At 31.0% G+C, this 20176-nt stretch overlaps 1 protein-coding gene across 2 annotated transcripts in view; it reads right to left on the bottom strand.

The window, feature by feature from the left end:
* Positions 1-1625: 1625 nt before the first annotated feature.
* Smr (nuclear receptor corepressor smrter) overlaps positions 1626-20176 on the bottom strand; it is an 85379-nt gene continuing 66828 nt past the window's right edge. For both annotated transcript variants that reach the window (XM_016063980.4, XM_016063981.5), the window contains 14 exons: positions 19574-19626; positions 19398-19464; positions 18355-18440; positions 17494-17647; positions 16475-16708; positions 15304-15438; positions 14124-14416; positions 13195-13265; positions 12417-12588; positions 10950-11065; positions 10770-10856; positions 10415-10605; positions 9249-9414; positions 1626-8559 (listed from right to left, as the gene is read on the bottom strand). In XM_016063980.4, coding sequence (XP_015919466.1) covers positions 3413-8559; positions 9249-9414; positions 10415-10605; positions 10770-10856; positions 10950-11065; positions 12417-12588; positions 13195-13265; positions 14124-14416; positions 15304-15438; positions 16475-16708; positions 17494-17647; positions 18355-18440; positions 19398-19464; positions 19574-19626 — 6972 coding nt within the window. In that variant the 3' untranslated portion in view covers positions 1626-3412. The remainder of the gene's footprint in view (positions 8560-9248; positions 9415-10414; positions 10606-10769; positions 10857-10949; positions 11066-12416; positions 12589-13194; positions 13266-14123; positions 14417-15303; positions 15439-16474; positions 16709-17493; positions 17648-18354; positions 18441-19397; positions 19465-19573; positions 19627-20176) is intronic.

Genomic DNA, 20176 nt, shown 5'->3' with positions numbered 1-20176 from the left:
TTTGCCTTTTAATTTTTAAGATATATTGGTATTGTTTTTATTATACTAAAGAATAATTAAGTTATCAATTGATATAAACATCTCTTGACAGAAAAAAAAAATTTCTACACCCTAGTTTAAGTAGAATAGACAAAAAAAAGTACTTCTGTGTGTTAATAAAAAATAACATAGGACTTGGCAAAAATGTACAAGCGTTAAAATAACACATAAAAATATGTAGCATGCAATTGTATCAGTGTGACAATAAGAAAAAAATTATATAACATGTTTATATGGCAAGAAATAAAAGTCAAGACTGTGAAAGTATATTTCAACAAGATTTTTTTTTTAATTTGCCAACAAAAGTAACAGGTTTCTGAATACTACAGCCAGCTTTTGGTACAAACATTCAACACTGATATGATACAATTTGTCTTTTTTTATTTATTAATTTTTTAATGCGTGTATGAAATATTCTGTTTTTACCACATGAATATGCAGTTATTCTCGGCTCCAGAAACCTTCAGTGCTATTTACAACTTATAATACAAAAACAAAATATATTTTCACCTTTTTTTTTTTTGAAAACAAAAGTAATAATTTAATTTTTATTTACCCCAAAACCAGATAAACTACATTAAATGTAAATGTGGACCTGTTAATACGGGGGAAAAACAAATATTTAAAAAAAAATTAGAATGACAGATTGGATCTGAGCGTCTAGTAACCAGATGATGGAATCAGATGATTATTTATAATGAGCCTCTTTTTTGTCGATACATTTTTACAACATGAGTAATTCATCCCCTAAATTCATTAAAAAAGATTTTAACTTTATACATATCAAAGTATTTACAGAATTTCTCTCAACTGTGGCACACCAGGAACCGTGAGTGTCACCTTAAAAAGGTCAAATTTTTATATCACATTCACTCTTAGAAGCAGAAATTCTTATCTTTGTCTTTATGAAGGTGATTTATAACTTAGAACATAATTCATAAAAAAAAGTATGTTTAAAATAGTTTAAATTTTAAGAAAAAAATTGAACATAAACCAAGACATAAAATATTTTTAGGGAAATTGTGATACATGTAAATAACAATTCATACATTTTTGCAATAACATCATCCTGTGTAAATAATAATTCATACAGCACTGGTACAGTGGCTTGCAGGAGACAACAGTCCCAGGTGTCCAGCTAATGGAGGCATCCAATCAACAGCAAGGACATTTTATAATTTAATAAAATATTTTTAATCTTCAATACCAATGCTGCCATATAAGAGGCATAACACTTTCACTTATTTCGTCCAACATCGCGTAACATGGTGGCAAGCCATTTTAATATTTTTTATCAATTGTTATATTTAAAATTTATTTAGTTTTTAATTGTTAAGGGTTAGTAAGATGATTCAAGTCAAATATTTTATTAAGAATAAAGTATAATTTTCAAAATGATATACAGTGTAAATTTCATAGAGAAGTTTTAGGGTAATTAAGACTTAAATATTCTTTAAACTACAAAAAAAAAATTTTTTGTTTTAAATAATTAACCTTTTACCAAAGACTGATATTCACTTTTAATAATTTATATAAAAATGAATTTTAATATGGATTAAAAATTACTATAAATATAAATCTATCCATTATTTTTTTTTTTTTGCCTCCTTGCGATAAATTTCTCTTTTCAGAGGCATCTAATCGAGGAATTTGCCAAAGGGCATTCTAAATAGACCGCAGGCCACTGCACAGGTAAGGTATAAACGACTATAGAAAAAAATTATGTTTAAGCAGCACTGGAAAAAAAATTAATTACAAAAATTCACTATCACCTTTTAGACACATTAAACTAGATTTTAAAAGCTCAATGATACATCAATTTTAAAACAACATGCATACAATTAATTACATGTTCTGTCACCGGACAAAAATAAGAAAAATATGCACACAACCTTCTGAAAGTGTCGATAAAAAATGGAATGTTTTAAAAATCAAGATTTTTTTTTTAAATAATTTTCAATTAACAAAAGTAAGCTACATCATATTGCACTAATTCAAATGATTAAGGAGAGGAAACAAACATATTTACAACTCAGTTATGTACAAAATGATATGAGACACTTTAACGAACTACATTCTATTTACTCTCGCTACTATTAGATTTACAGGCGAAGTTTATAAAAAATTAAGCACCGGGATAATGTAGTAAAATCGATTGACTTCAATAGAGGGAACTTTTATTAAAATACTACTTTTTTATTAAAAAAAATATTATAGGGCAATTCCACTGTTTAAGAATTCCATATTTACAGACTTAAGCATAACTCAATTTCAAAAAATAGAGTAGTCCTAAATATATATTAAAATAAGCCTTGGTGTCAAAAAAAAAATATAAATGACACCAAGACATATTTCCACAAAAATTTTTAGAACAGCTCAAATTTCATTAAGTGATGTATATGCTAAACCTGATAATATAATATGACATTCATAACTAGTAGAATTGTCCTGTAGTTAAATACTGGTGTGCCACACCTTGTAGAATCAAGGAGGAAAAAAAATTATTCTACAGAGCAAAAATTATATATCATTCAAATTTTGTTTTTTTTCTTTTTGGACATGTCAGCATGAATATGCTACATATATTTCCTATTTTTTGTTTCATTTAATGGACATTCACGCTGACTGAAAAACAATGTATTATTAAAAACATTCTTAAGCCTTTTCTGAAGCAAACTATAAATAGTACAATTGTCTGTTAGGATGAAACCAAGTACCCTGCAGCGGATCAAGGCACTGAACTTCGGCGACTATTGAGTTAAAAAGGAGTTTGAGTTGAATGCCAGAGTTCCAATTGAGCTTAACAGCAGGGGCGGATTGATTTAACAGAGAGGAAATAAACTGTACAACAGAACAGAAAAAGTTATATATATAAAATACCTCAAGACTAGAAATATAGGTAATATCTTCACAAAGTTAAATAAAAAATTTGCATATTTTCATTTTGCATAGTAGATAAGTGTCTTTAAATATTTTAAATCACATACATTTTTCTTCTAGTAAATGTCTTTTTTTTTTACTTTTGCTGGCTGCAATTTTAAAAATCCGCCCCTGGGAAATCGGGGGAGTGGCAGTGTTCAGAAAGAAATGCTGATATATCCATAAATTTAGAACAAGATATCTGCCACTAAAGTGATCACAGAAAAGAAAATTACTAGTGGTTGAAATGAGCAATAACCACCGCTTGCACTCATAGTCTTTAGCATGCAAGACTTGAAATAGTTTTCAAAAGTAGACAGCTGCTGCAGCCAGAGTCACAAACCACATGAATAGCATTAGATATAGATTCTGGAATGCAAAGGGCTAAGTATACAAGAGCTCCAGCAGCAAATAACAAATTGTTTTTCTTTTTAGAAAAAAAAAATTGCACACTTCAATCCTCATCTGACAATGGTTCATATTGAGAAGACAATAATGGGGGAGGTTGGTTGTTTCGTATCGATGAAGATGGAGAGTTTCTAGATGCACTATTTGCCGTTAAAGGGGGAACGTGAGAATTAGAAACAGAAGATGTACTATTAGTTATAGAAGTAGAACTATGAGTGGTAGAGGCAGCAAGAGTCCTCATCGATAACGCAGAATAAGGATAGGCATAAGTTGTGCCCATTCCTGAGAAAGAAGAGTAAGCTACATGAGGACTTGCAGGTGGAGGTAATGAAGATGCAGAGGAATATATTACATTAGTACTGCTGCTTACACCACCATTCGTAGTCCCAAATGGAGAGTATAAACCTGAGCTCGGCGAAGCACTCACACCCAGCGGTGTCGATGTAGCGCTTCTCTGACCCTGAGAGGATGCACTGGGGCTGCTTCGACTAGGCTCTTGAGATGCACTACCTGAACTAGTCACAGGACTTTGCCTAGTCCCTGAATCACTACGATCTAACGATTTAGGTTGCGCATCACCCCTGCTTGATGGTGAATAAGGTTCTGTTGTAGATGAAGCAGCACCAATACTCATAGATTCATTTAATCGTGCTAGTGATTCACTGTCAGCAGTTCTATTGTGATTATTCATCATACTCCACTGATTTTCTGGTCGGCTTTCACTAACACGGTATTTATAACAGTCACTTTCTGTTTGAGATTGATGGTAGGATTCTGTCCGTGGAGAAACAATGCTTTTGGAAGCACTTTGGCACTCTAGGACTTGAGCGCCTTGATTGCTTGAACTGAGGCGGGGGGCCTCTGACAGGGAACCAGAACGATGAATGTTGGTTGAATTTTGGGGTAATAGGACAGGAGCACGATCTGTTGTACTCTCGGGTATGAATGTACCCTCAGATCGAGTTTTTTTACGTACACTATCAGGATGATCAACACTAGGAGACACAGACCTTGAGTTTGCTCTTGAAGAAACTTGGCCTTCACGCCAATCTCCAGACACAAGATGGCCTTCTGAACCTCTTTTGTGTTGCCGTGATAACTCACTAGGAGTTGAATTACGGCTAGGTACACGTTCAACAGCACTTGACGGTCTTGGAGGTACAGGGCTATACCGGGACACAGCAGGACTGTATCGTTGTCCTTGTAGGAGGGGTGGCCCATTACCTGTACTGCACGGTCTTTCGTTAGAAAGCTCTCTACCCTCTCTGTCAGCACCTGGTTGAAAACGATAAATGTGGAGTTGCTCTCTCTCCTCAGCATGACTCATGGCAGAATGAGGGCGGCGAGATTCTGAACTTTCAGGTTCAACATCAGTGGCAGTCCTCATTACTTCAACTATTCGATTTTTAACATAGTCTAACGGAGATAACCCCATTTGCTGCTGATGGGGTGGTCGCCCTGGTCCCATAGCACCAGTAGAAGATGAAGGTGTTGCATAGTGTGGAATTGATGAAGGTGGGATGCCTTCCGGATATTCTTGTGGATACAGCAGGCGAGTAGTAAGAAGTCCAGTGATACTAGGGTTATTGGCCCATGCTGGAGGTTGATTGTGAATCAAACTACCAACTGAAGAATTAGATGGTGTTCTACTAGGTGGATCTGTACTTTCAGGTGTTTGACTAGGTGGAGATATAGGTTCCACACCATAGGGCCCAGTTGGGGATATTCGTGTTGATTGCACTGAAGGAGATGAAGTTTGAGCAACTCTAATAATTTGTCTTTCTTCCTGTGGAGCAGAAGAATCTGAACTTTGATTTGATGAAGGTCTTTTGATAGCATTTTCATTCAAACCAGGAGATCTATGATCCCTTTCTCTATCCTGTTGCAAAGCCCTTCTTAGTTTCCAGCTGTGTGTGTGAAAAGAACAGCCATTACCGGGACAATTTTGAGGACTGTGATCAGGACTTCCATGAGGAACATTTGAGTTTAAGAGAATTCCTTCAGATGGTAAAGATGATGCAATACCTTCTAATGGTTTACCACCTGCTGAGCCATGTGAGTTAGAGGATCCTCCTCCAGTGTATGGAGAAGCTCGAGAAGAATTACACGATGATTGGGAACCACCACGATGAGATTGGGTTAGATCAGATGGATTATTATAATCCTTGGATATAATTGCGGCTATGTGATCATTTAATGTGAATGCTTTTTCTCCAGAATAAATGGGACCCATGGCATTGCTTGTTGATACAGGAGGTGAACGACCACGCGAATTATGTTTATCAATATACTGGGATGAAAGTTTTTCATTTTCAGGTTCATCATCAATAGTGACCACTTCTGCTCTCTTATTATTCCCAGATTTTACATTAGGTTTGTCATCATAAGAATTGTATTGATTGAACAAATCTATAGAAGAGTATTTAGTCACTATCGGTGGTTCATTAGAATTTATTTGTCTAGTAATTATCGCATCAATCAAGCTTGATGCTGTCAATACTCCATGTGATGAACTAGGAGGGTCTTTTTGGAAAGACTGAGAGAATATTTTGGAAGCTTCATTATCTAAATCTGACTGTTGAGAATTGGAATAATTTTGATTTTCAATAACAGCAGATCTGTTGCGCTCATCATCTTTTTTAGAACTAATGCGATCACGAGAAGCAGGCATATTAGGTTGACGCATCTGCCTTTCAAATTGTTCCCTAGAAAAGGGTTCTCTCATATTTCCTAGCCTAAACTGTTCAGTAACAAGCATAGCTTTATCAAGATTTCTGGGATCTCTCATATCGTAAGAATTGTGGATAGAACCTGAATAGCGATGGCTATTACTCATGGATTGTGATTGCTGCTCTACAGAACTTTGTTCACTAGTCCTTCCTCTTTCATGAGCTACCAAATTATGGCCAGATTCTGTATACGATCGTGGTCGTTGATGCATATCAATAAGAGTTTTTTCCAGCCCTTCAACCACAGGAGGTCTATCCCTGGGGGATTTCACATCCTGTCGATTATGAGCACTAGTTGTAGGAGAACCTTTACCGTCTTTTGGAACAGCTAAGCTGGGTTGAGCAACTGCAGCATTCACTAATGTGTTAAAGGCATCATGCCCAGATGGAACAGCTGAATACACTAACGGCTGAGGATGACGAGGAGATGGTGTGGATTTCCTTGCACTAGCTGGACTAACAGTTTCACTTCGCATTTCAAAAGTACGAGGTGAAGCAGACTGGGGTGCTTGTATTACCGATGGTTTAGCAGTACCGTAAGTTATGCTTCTGTGAATTACATTTTGTCGTCCAGATGAAAGAGCTAAACTTGGGCTTCGTTTTCCAGGAAGTTGGGAATATCCTGTGCTGTGAGGAGATTCAACTCCTGATGGGCTTCTAGTTCGATCTGTTTGAGCACTAGGTGATCGATGATGTAAATATCGTGAATCCCCATGTGGATAAGATGGTACATGATTGTAATGCGATCCAGCATTTGTTTGATAGTTAGCAGGAGGATACATGGGATGTAAGTGACTATCTGGAGGCACTGATGGGGGATTTGATTCTGTTCCTCGTGGAGATACTTTCATTTCTTTTTCTGGAGGTCCACCAGCCCCACGTCTTAATTGCATTTGTTTAGAAGTATTATAATCTATTATGATCTGTTTTGAGCTGAGTTGTGATTCATTAGCAAAGGAAGGTCGCTGAGCAGGAACATTAGGTGGATATGGTGAATAGCCTGGTGGAAATGAGTACTGCTGACCTGTTGGTCCAACTTGTCTGTAATATTCCATAACAGTTGGATCATACATTGCAGGGACTGCTTGTCTCACTAAATTATTATCAGGCATATTAGGGCCAAAAGATTCTGATCTACTAGTAGGAACACGTTTTACAGAGTCATGTGGCACAGGTGTACCAAGAGTAATAGAGCCACCATCCTTAGTCTGAGTTGGTGGCAACTGTCTCAAATAACCTTCATACCTTGAAGATGAAAGATTGGTAGGAGGAACCGGCATAGACTGTTGGTTAACTGGAGTTCCTTGGGTTATAGAACCAGTTGGTGGTAGGGCAACCAATCTTTCTTTATAAGGTGTTTTAGGGGACAATTGTGATGGTTTTGATGCAACAAGAGGGGGTGGTGGAGGAACTGTTGCTTTAATAGGTACAGGTTTTGCATGCGTTGGAATTGGAGAAACAGTTGAAAGAGAAGAAGTTTGTGCCACTAAATGAGGAGGCTGAGATAAAGGTCGTTCAGATGAAGCATACTGCTTACTCCTCGAATCGCCAGTTCGGGAAAAATAAGCTTCATGATGAGGTTCTGCAACATAATGAGGTGAAAGAGCAGGAGGTGGTGGTTGTGAAGTTCGAAACTGATTACAATGTGCAGGGGGTGGGGCACCCATATAGTTTATGTGAGACGATCCACCAGAACCAGATGGTGGTCGAACAGGTGTTACAATACGTTCCCTTTTTGTGAAGTCCTTTACAGGACTGACATCTCTCGATTTTACTTTCTTGCTTAGATCTTGCACTTCACATTCTGGGGGTACTTCCATGTGATGAGAACTGGGGCGAGATGGGTGGCGAGAACCACAATGGGCAGTTGGGGGAATCAAAGAACCAGAATTCTCTCCATCTTTCTTTGGATCAAGAATAGTTATTTCAGACACCTCTTTTGACACACCAACAGTTGATGGTATTGGACTACTATTCCTGCCTGATTTGTTAGGCCATTGATTAAGACTCATTTCAATTGCTTGGTATATTAGGTCTTTTACAGAAGTCGGTTCATCTTTATTGGGCTTGCAAGCTTTTAACAATTGGTCAATATTTTCAGGTGGAGTAGCTCCTATTTTTGGATCTTGAAGTAAAGTTTTTACAATCGGAACTGAAGCTTCACATCTGTTATCCACTTCTTTAGGAATCGGTAATGGACACTGGAATGGTTTTCTCAAAGACTCATTGCCCATCTGCGTTTTGGAACTAGGATGGCTGCCACGTGGTGAAGAGTCTCGTCCATCGCCATCTCCTTGGTTCTGACCCTCATCGGCACTAACGGTTGCACTACTGTCATAGTCTGGAGGACATTTCGGACTAGAATCAATGTGTGATACACCACGATTTCTAGGTTCTTCAGAACTAAGCAGGCTGGTCTGATTGCATTCCATAAGTCTCTCATTGCTACGATTGTTACTCTTATCTAAAGAAAGAGTAGAAAATAAAAACATTAAACTAAAGGAAAAATTTTATAATTATATCTTGTATTTAATATTGAAATCTAAAAAGTTAAAAGAAACTCTATAAATATAAATGGCTCATTACTTTTGTTAATTTTGAGCTGTAATTTATCTGAGACTGTTAAGAAAATTTTTACTTACAAAATTTGACTCTAGAATTTTAAGTCACAAATTTAATTTTTTCTTAATGAGACGACACAATTACACTACTTAAATCTATGTCAAACTGAATTTTTATAAAATAATTCATAAAATACAAAAATCTCATTTTTCAAAAAAGAAATAATTACAAAAAAAAAATACTAAATTTTTCTTAACATTCATTATAAGTATGTGGCAACCAACATTCTTTATTTTCTTCAACAAATAAAAAGATAATTATTTTCTTTAATCTCAAATATAAAACTTTAGTTCAAGTTAGATTTTTTTTTTCATTTGTAAGATTTTTTTCCTTTTAAAGAACGCAATTCATGCACAAGCTATTGTTTTTTAATTCCTTTCTGTAAATAGGTTGGTTGCTTTATTTAACCACACACAAAAAATTATATTAAAAACAAGAAATTAATTTGTTTTTGTAAACAGACATTTTTTTACATTTATCTTCTTAATATCAAAAGTTCCATATCTTCTTTAAAATTATCAATTTACATACCCTCAATGATAACTTTCTCAACAGGACTAGGAGCACTGGCTGTATCACTGTCAACAAAATGATCGTTTTCATCACAGCTTGAAGTAGTTTCTCCACTTTCTTCTTCATCAGTGACAATAGGAGGACGTTTACCATCTTGCAGTGTCCCATCTTTACCTCCATTTAGCTATAAGCAAAAATCAGGAAAATATTAAAAAATAATTCACAAACTATCAGTTTCGCAACTAATTTAGTAATAAGTAGTATTACTTATTACTACTGATTTATGACCAAACAAAATAAAATATTTGGAAAACTAGTGATAAAGAAATTATATTTTTAAAAATAAAAATCTTACAATATATAAAAGATGTATCAATGTAAGCAAAAAAGATACCATATAACCTAAATTTTTTTTTATGCTAAATGAATTTCTTTAAATTACAATTGGCACTTCACACAACCTAAATCAGATTTGTGATTACTTAAACTCTTTTGCCTAGTAATTTTGGAAACCAACCCAAAACCCAAAAGACAAGGAAATTCTAGGTTAAACCATAATCAGAGTACATAGCCAGATTTTTCAACAAAAAAAAGCACCTTTCAAGCACTTAATATATTTATTCACTTTCCAAAAAAAATCATAATCAGGATCTGTGCAGCAATAAAAAAAGAAAAATTTCTATCGTTTAAAGTTCTTCATTTATAAACATAAAATCAATAAAATTCAAAACTTTACATAATCGTAATAAAATAACTAATTTCTGATAAATATTGCAGAGAAAATTGTGAAAAATCATGCGTTTTTTGTAATTTAGAACGACAATCGATACAGCAAAGAAAAAATCACTTTCCAAAATATAGAAAATTAAGCAGTTTTTACAAACCCGGAATAGAAAAAGCACCTTTAAGAGCTTTTAAAAAAACATAAATAAAAAAAGCACTTTTTAAAAACACTAAGCATCCTGATTGTAAACTGCTTCCTGGATGACTTTGAGTGAAACTATTCTGCATTTTAATCTTTTCCCGGGGGCTGTGACAACAATTGTCACATCTGTAGCTAGGGTCTAGCAAGGGGCTTGTGACACTTTTAAGGTAAGAATGGGGGAAGATAACCTCCAAGCAGTCACAAAAATTTAAATCAGTAAAATGTATGTTGTAAATAATTGGATATTTAAACAAAATACCTTTTTATACTCTTGAACAATATCTTCCAGTCCATACTTTCGTCTGTAATTGAAATAGAAATTTCTACATTGCTGTTTAGTTTTTGTGTTTACAAGATTAGAAACTGCTTCCCAATCCATTCCATGTTGCTTAAGACCTTCTTTAATCAGGTCCATTTCCTCATCACTCCAACGGGAATTTTCATTTGATTCTAGAATATAAAATAATTTTTTTTTTTAAATTTATAATAAATACAAGAAAAATTAAGAATTGATAAATATAATACTTTTTTCATTTAAATGTAAGATCATGTTTGCAATAGTTGAAAACATTTGATTTCGAAAAAAAACTAAGAAGACGGCACAAATTATTTACCATTTTCTGCAGATGGATTATTTTCCAACTTTCTCACAATTCTATTGAAACATGCAGAACAACACTTGTTGACATCAGGAGGAATTTCTAATTTTTAAAAAAAATAAAAATACAGTTCAATATTTAAACAGATTATTGCCACTCTGAATAATTAACAAAAAAAAATTGAACAAAACTTACGAATCTCAGCAATTATTACATCTTTTGCTTCTTTTGATAGCTCAGCTAGTTTAACAGGCAAGGGACGCAATCTTTTGACTTTCCTTTTAGGAGTCTTACATGTAGGTATAGGACACCTATAATATAAGTTACTGCATGTAGTAATACAAAATACATTTTAAGTACAGATCTCTGATTATATTAAATTAAAACCTTCATAATTAAGTAACATTGTACATGGATAACAATACTAATCTTAACATTCAATTTTAATGTTGATATTTTCCCACAAATGCTACAATTATAAATTCTGCACATGTACAGAGCAACTTTTGATTAGCATTTAATAATTATGCAAATACAAACTTACTTAAAAATATAACAGTACTACTTTGTTTTGGGAAACCATAAAACATCCATTACCGCAATATCTATCATGTCAGTACAGTAGGTATATAATTAATACCTATTGACACAATTAAATAAGCATCATGGCTGCCAATACTTAGGTAAATGTTTCAAGGCCCCCCCAAAAAATAGTAATTCTAACAATAGATAGGAATTTCTAATCATTTTTACATTTTTATAAATTTTACATAAAACTTAAGAATGTAATTTAATTTTTAATTTAACTTTCAAATAATAATTCTTTTTTAAAAAAATGGAATTAAAAGCTAAATTAAAACTTTTAAAAGAAATATGTTCGTTTTTCCCGTCATTTTTTGTGTGAAAGCAATCTCAACTTAACTCTTCAAAAATTAGAGACATTCCAAGCAGATCCACGATTATAATATTTAACACCTTAATAACAAATACAGAATGATGAGTAATTCTGTGTCAAACTTCAATATCATTCTTTACTTAATATAACAAAAACATTGAAGCATTATACAAGAAAACTCGATAATAAGAATAGCTGATATAAAAAGCAAATAAAATTATAAAAGATTACTGGAATACCTCAAGAACCACTGTTTGCAGGTGTCTGTGTAGAAGAAATTTGGGTCCGTTAACGGACCCTTCACAAAATATATTTTCATAAAAACGGACCCTTCACAAAATAATTTATCATTTAATCGGACCCTTCTGATATTCTGTGATTAACAGTATAGGCTAAATAGCAAATATTTGTATGTTGCATCTCTAATTTAGTAGCACCAATTGTTGAGCAGAATCTTGTATCGATTTACAATTTAAAAACTTCTTGGAAAGGTTTTTAGCAATTTTTCCAATTACAAGACCCTATTTGCACAAATTCACAAAAGCAGGACCCTGGTTGGAAGAATGTGACTTAATGCTTCTTTTATATTCACAAATTATGAATAGTTTTTTCAGAATTTTACAAAAACAGGACCTTTCACAAAATGTCTGGACAGACTCCTGGTTTGTCTCAAGTAAGTAAACCCCTCTATGGGGAACATCCCTCATCAGAAATAATTGATAAAATTTAAACATTTTAAACAAAATAATTTAAAACAATCATTATACCTTTTCCTTACGGACTTGAAACGACAAGAGGCACAGACTCGCATGTCCCCAACTAAATCACTCTCCTTCAGACCAAATAAACTACAGTTGGATCTCGTCAAAGGCCTTGATTGGAGGAAATTATCCAGTTCTTGTTTACAAACAGCACACGGTTGAGAAGGATTATTTTCATCTGAAATACAACAAGACATCAATCAGTTAGCATCTTTTCATTGCAACAGTTACAAATAATGTTGAACACTTTGGGTCGCGAAAAAAGATTTACGTTTTGCTTATTTATTTACTTCATCAAAGTTACTCATGAAGTTATTTGAAGCTGTTTAAGGATGAACAAATTATAAATAGGAGTATTATTATCCTTGTAACTTAATGCAGAAAATGTAATTTTCTACTAACATATTGAAAAACACAAAACAATGTTTTCATATTGTAAATAATGAAGTGCCTGTTCTTTATCTCATACTGAAAATATTATTCAAAATTTTATTGGTTCATTCATAAAACACAATGAAAGAAAAGTTATAAAAAAAATACTAAAAATGTAATTTTTTAAAAGGCCACTGTAACTTGGCACCTTAGTTATTTTTACTTGTTACAGCCTAATGTTATTCATTTTAAATATGATATTTAGACTCAAGATATGAGAAATTTTAAATGTCTCCTGATTTTTCAAATGTACAAGTTAGAATTTGCAGAATGGTATGATAACATTTTCATACGAAACCAATAATATATCCAACTCAAAGCAAGAATATGGTATGATTAATTAATTACTCACTAGGATGATCACTAGTATCACTATCACAATGGTCTTCTTTATTTTCGAGCTTTTGAATTTCCTTCTTTTTCCTGTAATTGAAATTTTATAATATAAGAAATATGCTGGCATAATAGAAACATCCATTTACAAAAACTATTTACTATCAAGTTTGAAAATTTTATAGATATAAAATGCACTGTTAGTTACAAAGTTATAGGTTTTATTTTTAAATAAGTGACAATTAAGAAAACGAAATACTAGTTAACTCAAGTTATTTAAATTAAGTGAATAATACAAAAGAAAGCTATTTTCTTTATGCCTAACAGTTTTTATGTTTTACAACATCTGTTTTGCTTGACTATCTTGGAAAATATGAAAAGAAAAGAAAAAAAAACTAGAATCTTTTTCTTTTTTTCTTTTTTTGCAATGTAATACGATATTAAATTTTTATGTTTTATACATTTTGCTTTCAGTTTAAAAAAAATTAGATGAGAAATCATGGCTTTGCAAAAATGCTTGTCGTGGGCTTGATCTGTATGTCACAATGACAGGTCTGAAGTAGTTTTAAATAATAAGCAATGTCATGTAACAATGACATTTTCAGGAAACAATCACAAGTTAAAAAAATAACCCTTAATTACTTATCCCAAATCTTGGTTTTTGAGGTGAACTCCTTACAAACATAAGCTTGATTATTTTCTGAAACTTTTCAATTCAATTTCATTATTTGCATGGTTTCAAAAATTATAAAAATTTAATCTCATAAGGTTTTAAATTAATTTTTAAGAGCTAGCACTTCATAATGCTTGCATATGACTTCATTAATAAATAACAGCACTTATTACAATAAATTGAACCAATGCAAGGAACATCGTACATTATACATATTGGCATAGGAAATCAAGGTATGAAGTGAAAGAAATTTTTTGTAAAAATTTTTTAATCACCTAATATTATTTGGAAGAGGCATTTTCCCAAGATCATATTTGCTAGTACTAGAGTTGTTAGTTTTGGATTCAAAGGTTGAAGTAGTTGTACACGTTTCCCCACCAACTGTAGTAACAACTGTGCAGTTCGTGATAGAGACAGAACATGAAATGATAGCGGGACTTGAAACCGTGGCTGTCTTGCACTCAGATATCCGAGTATAGGAAGGGTCTATGGTTGATTGTGTGGTACTGCAGCTTGATACTAGAGATGCCTTAGCATCTTCTTGTTGCCTAGTTGTCACACCAGTGCTCTAGACAAAGGAAAAATATTTATAATCAGTGATAATAAAAACATCAATGATTGGGGTTTTAACAGATATATTTTTAAAGGCTTGAATTATAGGCAATATTATTCTTAAATTATATCTAAAAGTTAACATGTCTAAGGTAGATTATCTAAGGTAGACTATCTTAAGTAGGATTTTACTAAAAGAGAAAAGAAAAAAACAGCATTTTAATAGCTTATCAGAAACTGGCAAAATCAGGCAAGCTCTAAGGTCATTACAGTAAAAACTTTTTAAGGATTTTTGCTTACTTTGCAGTGTTCTGCCTAAGCGTTTTTAAAAAAGGCAGCCTGTCCTTTGATCCACGCAAATGCGCCTTCCTTGCCCTTTTTGTAAAAATGAGACTCCATCCCATCCCTTAAAAACACTTTTTATTTCATCTTTTTAGGAAAAAGATTATTTTCTTAGCCACTCCTTTTAATGATAAGTCCACTTCTGATTTAGTTTTTATAATTAATTTATTAATTTTTTTCATATTTTTATTATTACTTTTTTCATTCCTTCATTTTAGTATGATTTTTCTAATGTTGTCTAGTTATGCAGTTAAAATTAGTATGCATTCCAAAGAAAAAATCTCAAATTAAGAAAAACATAGAAATAGACATTAAAAAAAATTTTTTTTAATATTCTGTTACACTTAAGAAACAAATACTATTCTATTCTATTCCATTCTATTAAAATTTTCGAAAAATTCATTTCTATTGAAAAGTACGTCGATACAATGTTGTCTTTATTAAAAAGAAAAAATTTAAAAAATAACTATTTCTTCCTAAAAGTTTAGCAAAGCATCCACAAAGACAAAAGGAAATAATACGTAAACCTAAAAAATTTGAAAAAAGTAAAAGATATTTTACCTGAGAAACTTGTTGATTTTGAGGAGGTTTCACTAAAGCTCTAGTTCTTTTTCGAACACTGTGCCTCTTCAGCAGTTGTTTATAATTCTCACTTTTCTTAGAGAGATAGTAATACTGGACGCAATCAGCAACAGTCTAGAAACAATTCATAACATTTGAAAAAAAAATACATATTTCAAACAAATGTCATGAAATTTAATAATAAATAAGTTGTGATGCTGAGTCAGGTTTTAAAAAAATTTAACTACGCCATTTTTTACTTACACAATATAATTAGAATTAAATTAGAATTATAATTATAATTAGAATTCAAAATATTGTGAGTCAGCAATCTTAATAAAATATATTTATAATTATCTTTCACTAGAATTCATTAACTCTCTAAGCGTTAGTCTCATTACTCACTGGTCTAATTATACATTTTATGTGTACACTAATGCGATAAGTTAAAATAGTCTACCCTGTTGTTTAGCACATGACCATAGTGGACTTATAATTTTAACGACAGAGACATTGTCACATTTGCTGCTCCGTAAATAATAATCCATAATGCTCAATATTATTTTAACAATGATAACATCTTAACATTATTTGCTTTGAAAGCAAACAAAAAAAAATAATTTCTTTTAAGACGTTATTAATTATGAAGTGTCAACAAAATTTTTTGAACAACTATTTTGTTCAATGTTACCTCACAACGAACTCGAAACATCAATTCTCTTTGAATTAAGGATGTGAGATGGGGACTTTCTTAATTTTTCTAGTCTACTGCCAATATGCATTACTTATCATCCAGTATTGGCAATAAATTAAAAGGAAAAAAAACTGTTAAAAAATATATATCAGGGGATACATAAATAACCAAAAATAAGATATTTAACCTTTCAAGCAGTAAATTAAATTTTAGATCAAGTATTGTACCTATTTCTTTTCCAAAGATAATCTTAAATATCAAATTCAAAATTAAATAAAGCAAAAATACTGCTTATTACACATCCTTTCAAGTTAAATACTTTTAAAATTTATATTATTCAAGTTTTAAGCAAATATTTGCATTATCATTTTAAAAAATTATAGCATAGTGCAATAATATCTGTTTTTGTGACAATAGGGGTCAACGTACAAAAATAAATTTCTAAATAATAGTGAAATAATGAATTTTATAATTTACCTTTCTATCTAAACAGGAGGCAATGAAGGCAAAGTTTTTAGGATGTTGAAGATATTTTTCTCTGAAGATTTCTTTCTCTTGGTCTGTCCAAATATTTAGCAACTGTTTCTCTTTGTATTCTTGACTAAGATCTTCTACCAATCCATTGTTATTTACATACCATAACCTCCTTTGCCGGCTATCTAATATAATTGGGGGTATCACAGCATAGCTTCTCATTTTCTTTTCTTCCATCTATTGAGAAAAAAATTATGAAGTTTAAATTAGACATTGTTGAAAAGATTGTATTCTAAACATGATAAAAACACGAAAAAATGAATCCTTAAACATATTTTCTACTAAAGCAAAGTTGCAAAAAAAAAATTTAAATATTAGTATTAAAGGAAAAAGCAAATAAACTTTTATAAATTGAATATATAGCTTATTTTAAGCGGAAGAGAATTAAGTAAGTTTATTATTATTTTCGGTTCCTATTCATTAATTTTTAAGCCATAAGAGAATAAAAAACTGCATTACTGGTTTGATCTAACTTGTGTAGATAAAAATTACATAACAGCATTCAAAATCATAAATGGTCTGATTACCAAATTTAAGGTCACTAATGGCTACTATTAACTTTTATAACTTAACTACTAAAACTGTCAGCAGATTCCTTATAAACTAATTTTTTTTTAAAATATAATTTGTAAAACAGTCTTAACAATCTAAAAAGAGACAAAATAAATTAACTAGCAAGTGAAAAAGAACAGCAGAATTAAGGCATTTATTTTCATTTTCAAAAGAGGCTCCAATAAAACTGATTGTTTAGTTGCACATTTTAAAAAATAAGGAACTGGCACTATTTTAATTAAAACATCTATACTTATTTTACTTAAATAATGTGAAGAAATAATTTCCTGTTCCATTATAAGGTAAAAATTCGATAATCCATGGGAAATATATCAATCTGAAGAAAATATTTGACAAAAAAATAATAAATACATAAAAGTGCCATGTTACAGATTTTAAATCAAATTTACCTCTTGTTCTTGTAGACCATCTATTATTTCTTCCCATTCCGATTCACTTCTAATTCTAGTACTAACTCTAGATATTCTCTCTTTGTCTTCTCTCTGTTTTTTTAGTTCTGGAAATTGCTTTTCGAAAAATTCTCTCAGTTTGGAATCTTTTGCTCTGAGAAGAGAAAACAAAATTTGTTTCAATAAAAATGTACCAGGTAAAAGTTTATGTTAGAAAATGGTTGAAATATCTATCAACAAAATATGAGGAGGTCACGATTCCTGATAAATAGTTTGTTAACAAACACTACAAAACTATGACTGACCCATAGTAAACCCCAAAAATATTATGATTTTTAAGAAAATATAGGTGAATGTGCAAAACGATAAAAAGAAAGCTACATTTAAAGAAATCCATACAAATAATAGTCTTGTTTCAAGGTGGTCTTTAACAGAGGTTTTACTGTAATAGTAAAAATAATTTTTAAACTGCAAGAAAAAGTCAATAAGGTATGAGTGTCATCATAGTTGGTTGCTAAATTATGGTATGAATAAAAATAAAATGTCTTCAAAATGTTTCTAATGAATGAAATATGTCAAAATTAATTTATAACTTTTTCAATAAACACCGCTGCCTTCCACAATTAAAAAAGCTACTCACACACATTCTAAAACTACTCACACATTCAATGTAGGACATATATTTCCTATGTTATAAGCTGCTATAAAAAGCATTTTATGATGACCTTTTGTGATGACATTGTACATTACAATAACTTGACTAGCAATATTGATTTCAAGTTTATATTGATGAAATAAACAACAATTTAGATTAGACAAGAAATAATTACTTCATGCGACATAAATATATAACAATCTTACTTTTTTGCAGCGTTGCTTTCTTTCTTTTCCATTTTTTTAGTCCAATCCTGCATCAATTTACTATAGGACTCAGTCAGGTGTTTTTCCTAAAATAAATATAATATTTTAGATGGGTCTAGATTCTAGATTAAGAGAAAATTATTTTTAAAAAAAATAGAAAAACAGGATTACACATACAGATGTAAATTAAAAAGCAATTTTCATTAAATAATACTACAATGAATGTAGCTTAAAATTTTTACCAGTGAACCCTATGAGCAATAAAAAACTGCCGCAAATTAGAAAGAATTAAACACAATCTTCAGTATACATTTAAAATTAGACAAGTCTCAGTTCTGACTGAAGCTATTAATGATCATGTACAACTAATTGAATTAATTTTAATCATCTTGAATGATTGCAACTTAGAAAAACACTTAGCTAATTGGCTATAGCAAAAACAGAATCTACGCAATAACAAATATATTATTATTGAATTAAAGAATTACTTATTATTTACAATAGCTTTCTAAGCTAGCTAAAAATTTTAAATGGAAAAAAAAAACAGATATACAGGACAATTTCTGGTATGACGTGCAACTATTACTTAAATGAAAGTATGAATAACTAATTTAGAAGTAACAATGCAAATGGTAAGCACACTCTATTATTAAGTTATAGTACAACCATATTGAATATTGTTAGTTTTGAATAAAGTATTTTTGCAATTTAAGATACAATATAATATATAAGTTTAACAATTAGAAACAAATAGTCACCGGCACTAATCTTAGTACAATAAGTTGTAAATTACACAAACTTGACTTTAAATTGTGCACAACCCATATTTAAAGAAGTGTAAAATTTTCAAATCCTCGCACAGTAAAGATTAAATTAATCTTTTGAGCGTTAATCCAGGCTTTTTTTCTCGTGTGACTCTCTGCATTTAAAAAAAATAAGAAATGATGAAATAAGCGTGACAATGACACTTCAATTTAATTTTGCTCGGTGCCTAAAACCTTTGGAGGATAAATAAACAAAAACTCTTAAAAACAAATACTTACTCTTAACTCCCTTTCTCTATGGCGCCTTTTCAAACATTTTGAAAGTCTACTTTTTAACATTTGATACCTAAAAAATAAAAATTAGAGAATTTTAATTAAAACAAACAATAAAATTATGAAAAGAAAAAAAATACTCTAACTGACATTTTATGCAAACAAAAATTTAAAGTTATTACCTTTGTTTATTTGAATAATACACTGCTGTATCAGAGGGTTGATTGTACATAGGCTGTAAAAATAAATATTAGACAAAATTAAACAATATAAGACAAAAGATTTAATGCCATAAATAAATATACAAGATAAAAAATTGTTTATCAACTGATCTAATAATTTTAAATCTACATTCAACCAATCAAGATTTACATTGATTACTATTTTGGAAAGGTGAAAGCTTTTAAATAAAAATTTAAGACTAAGAATAATTACATTATTAATAAATAAATTTAAAAATACAAATTAGTTTTTAAAATTTAATGTCAATCAATATTCAATACACATATTAGTTTATAAGCAATATTTCTTATCAGCATTTATTTATAAATTATAATTTACAAGCAATATTTTAAGCTTGATTCTAAGATAATTTAAGAAACTTTATTTAACTGAACACGTCTTATAAGACTAATATTTAATTTTAAAATTTAAAGACTATTGCTCATATAATTTTACAGTATTTTCATACATAAATTACATAAAAATAATTTTCAGAGAAATTCATATTAGTTTTCATAACGTTACACATTATTTTCACAAAATTAAAAACTAATTTCTCGAGA

This window comes from Parasteatoda tepidariorum, chromosome 1, assembly GCF_982258835.1.
Source record: "Parasteatoda tepidariorum strain Cologne lab strain chromosome 1, Ptep-v5.0, whole genome shotgun sequence".
NCBI lineage: Eukaryota > Metazoa > Arthropoda > Arachnida > Araneae > Theridiidae > Parasteatoda > Parasteatoda tepidariorum.
The sequence above is the reverse complement of the archived record's forward strand: the minus strand, read 5'-3'. Positions and strand labels throughout refer to the sequence as shown.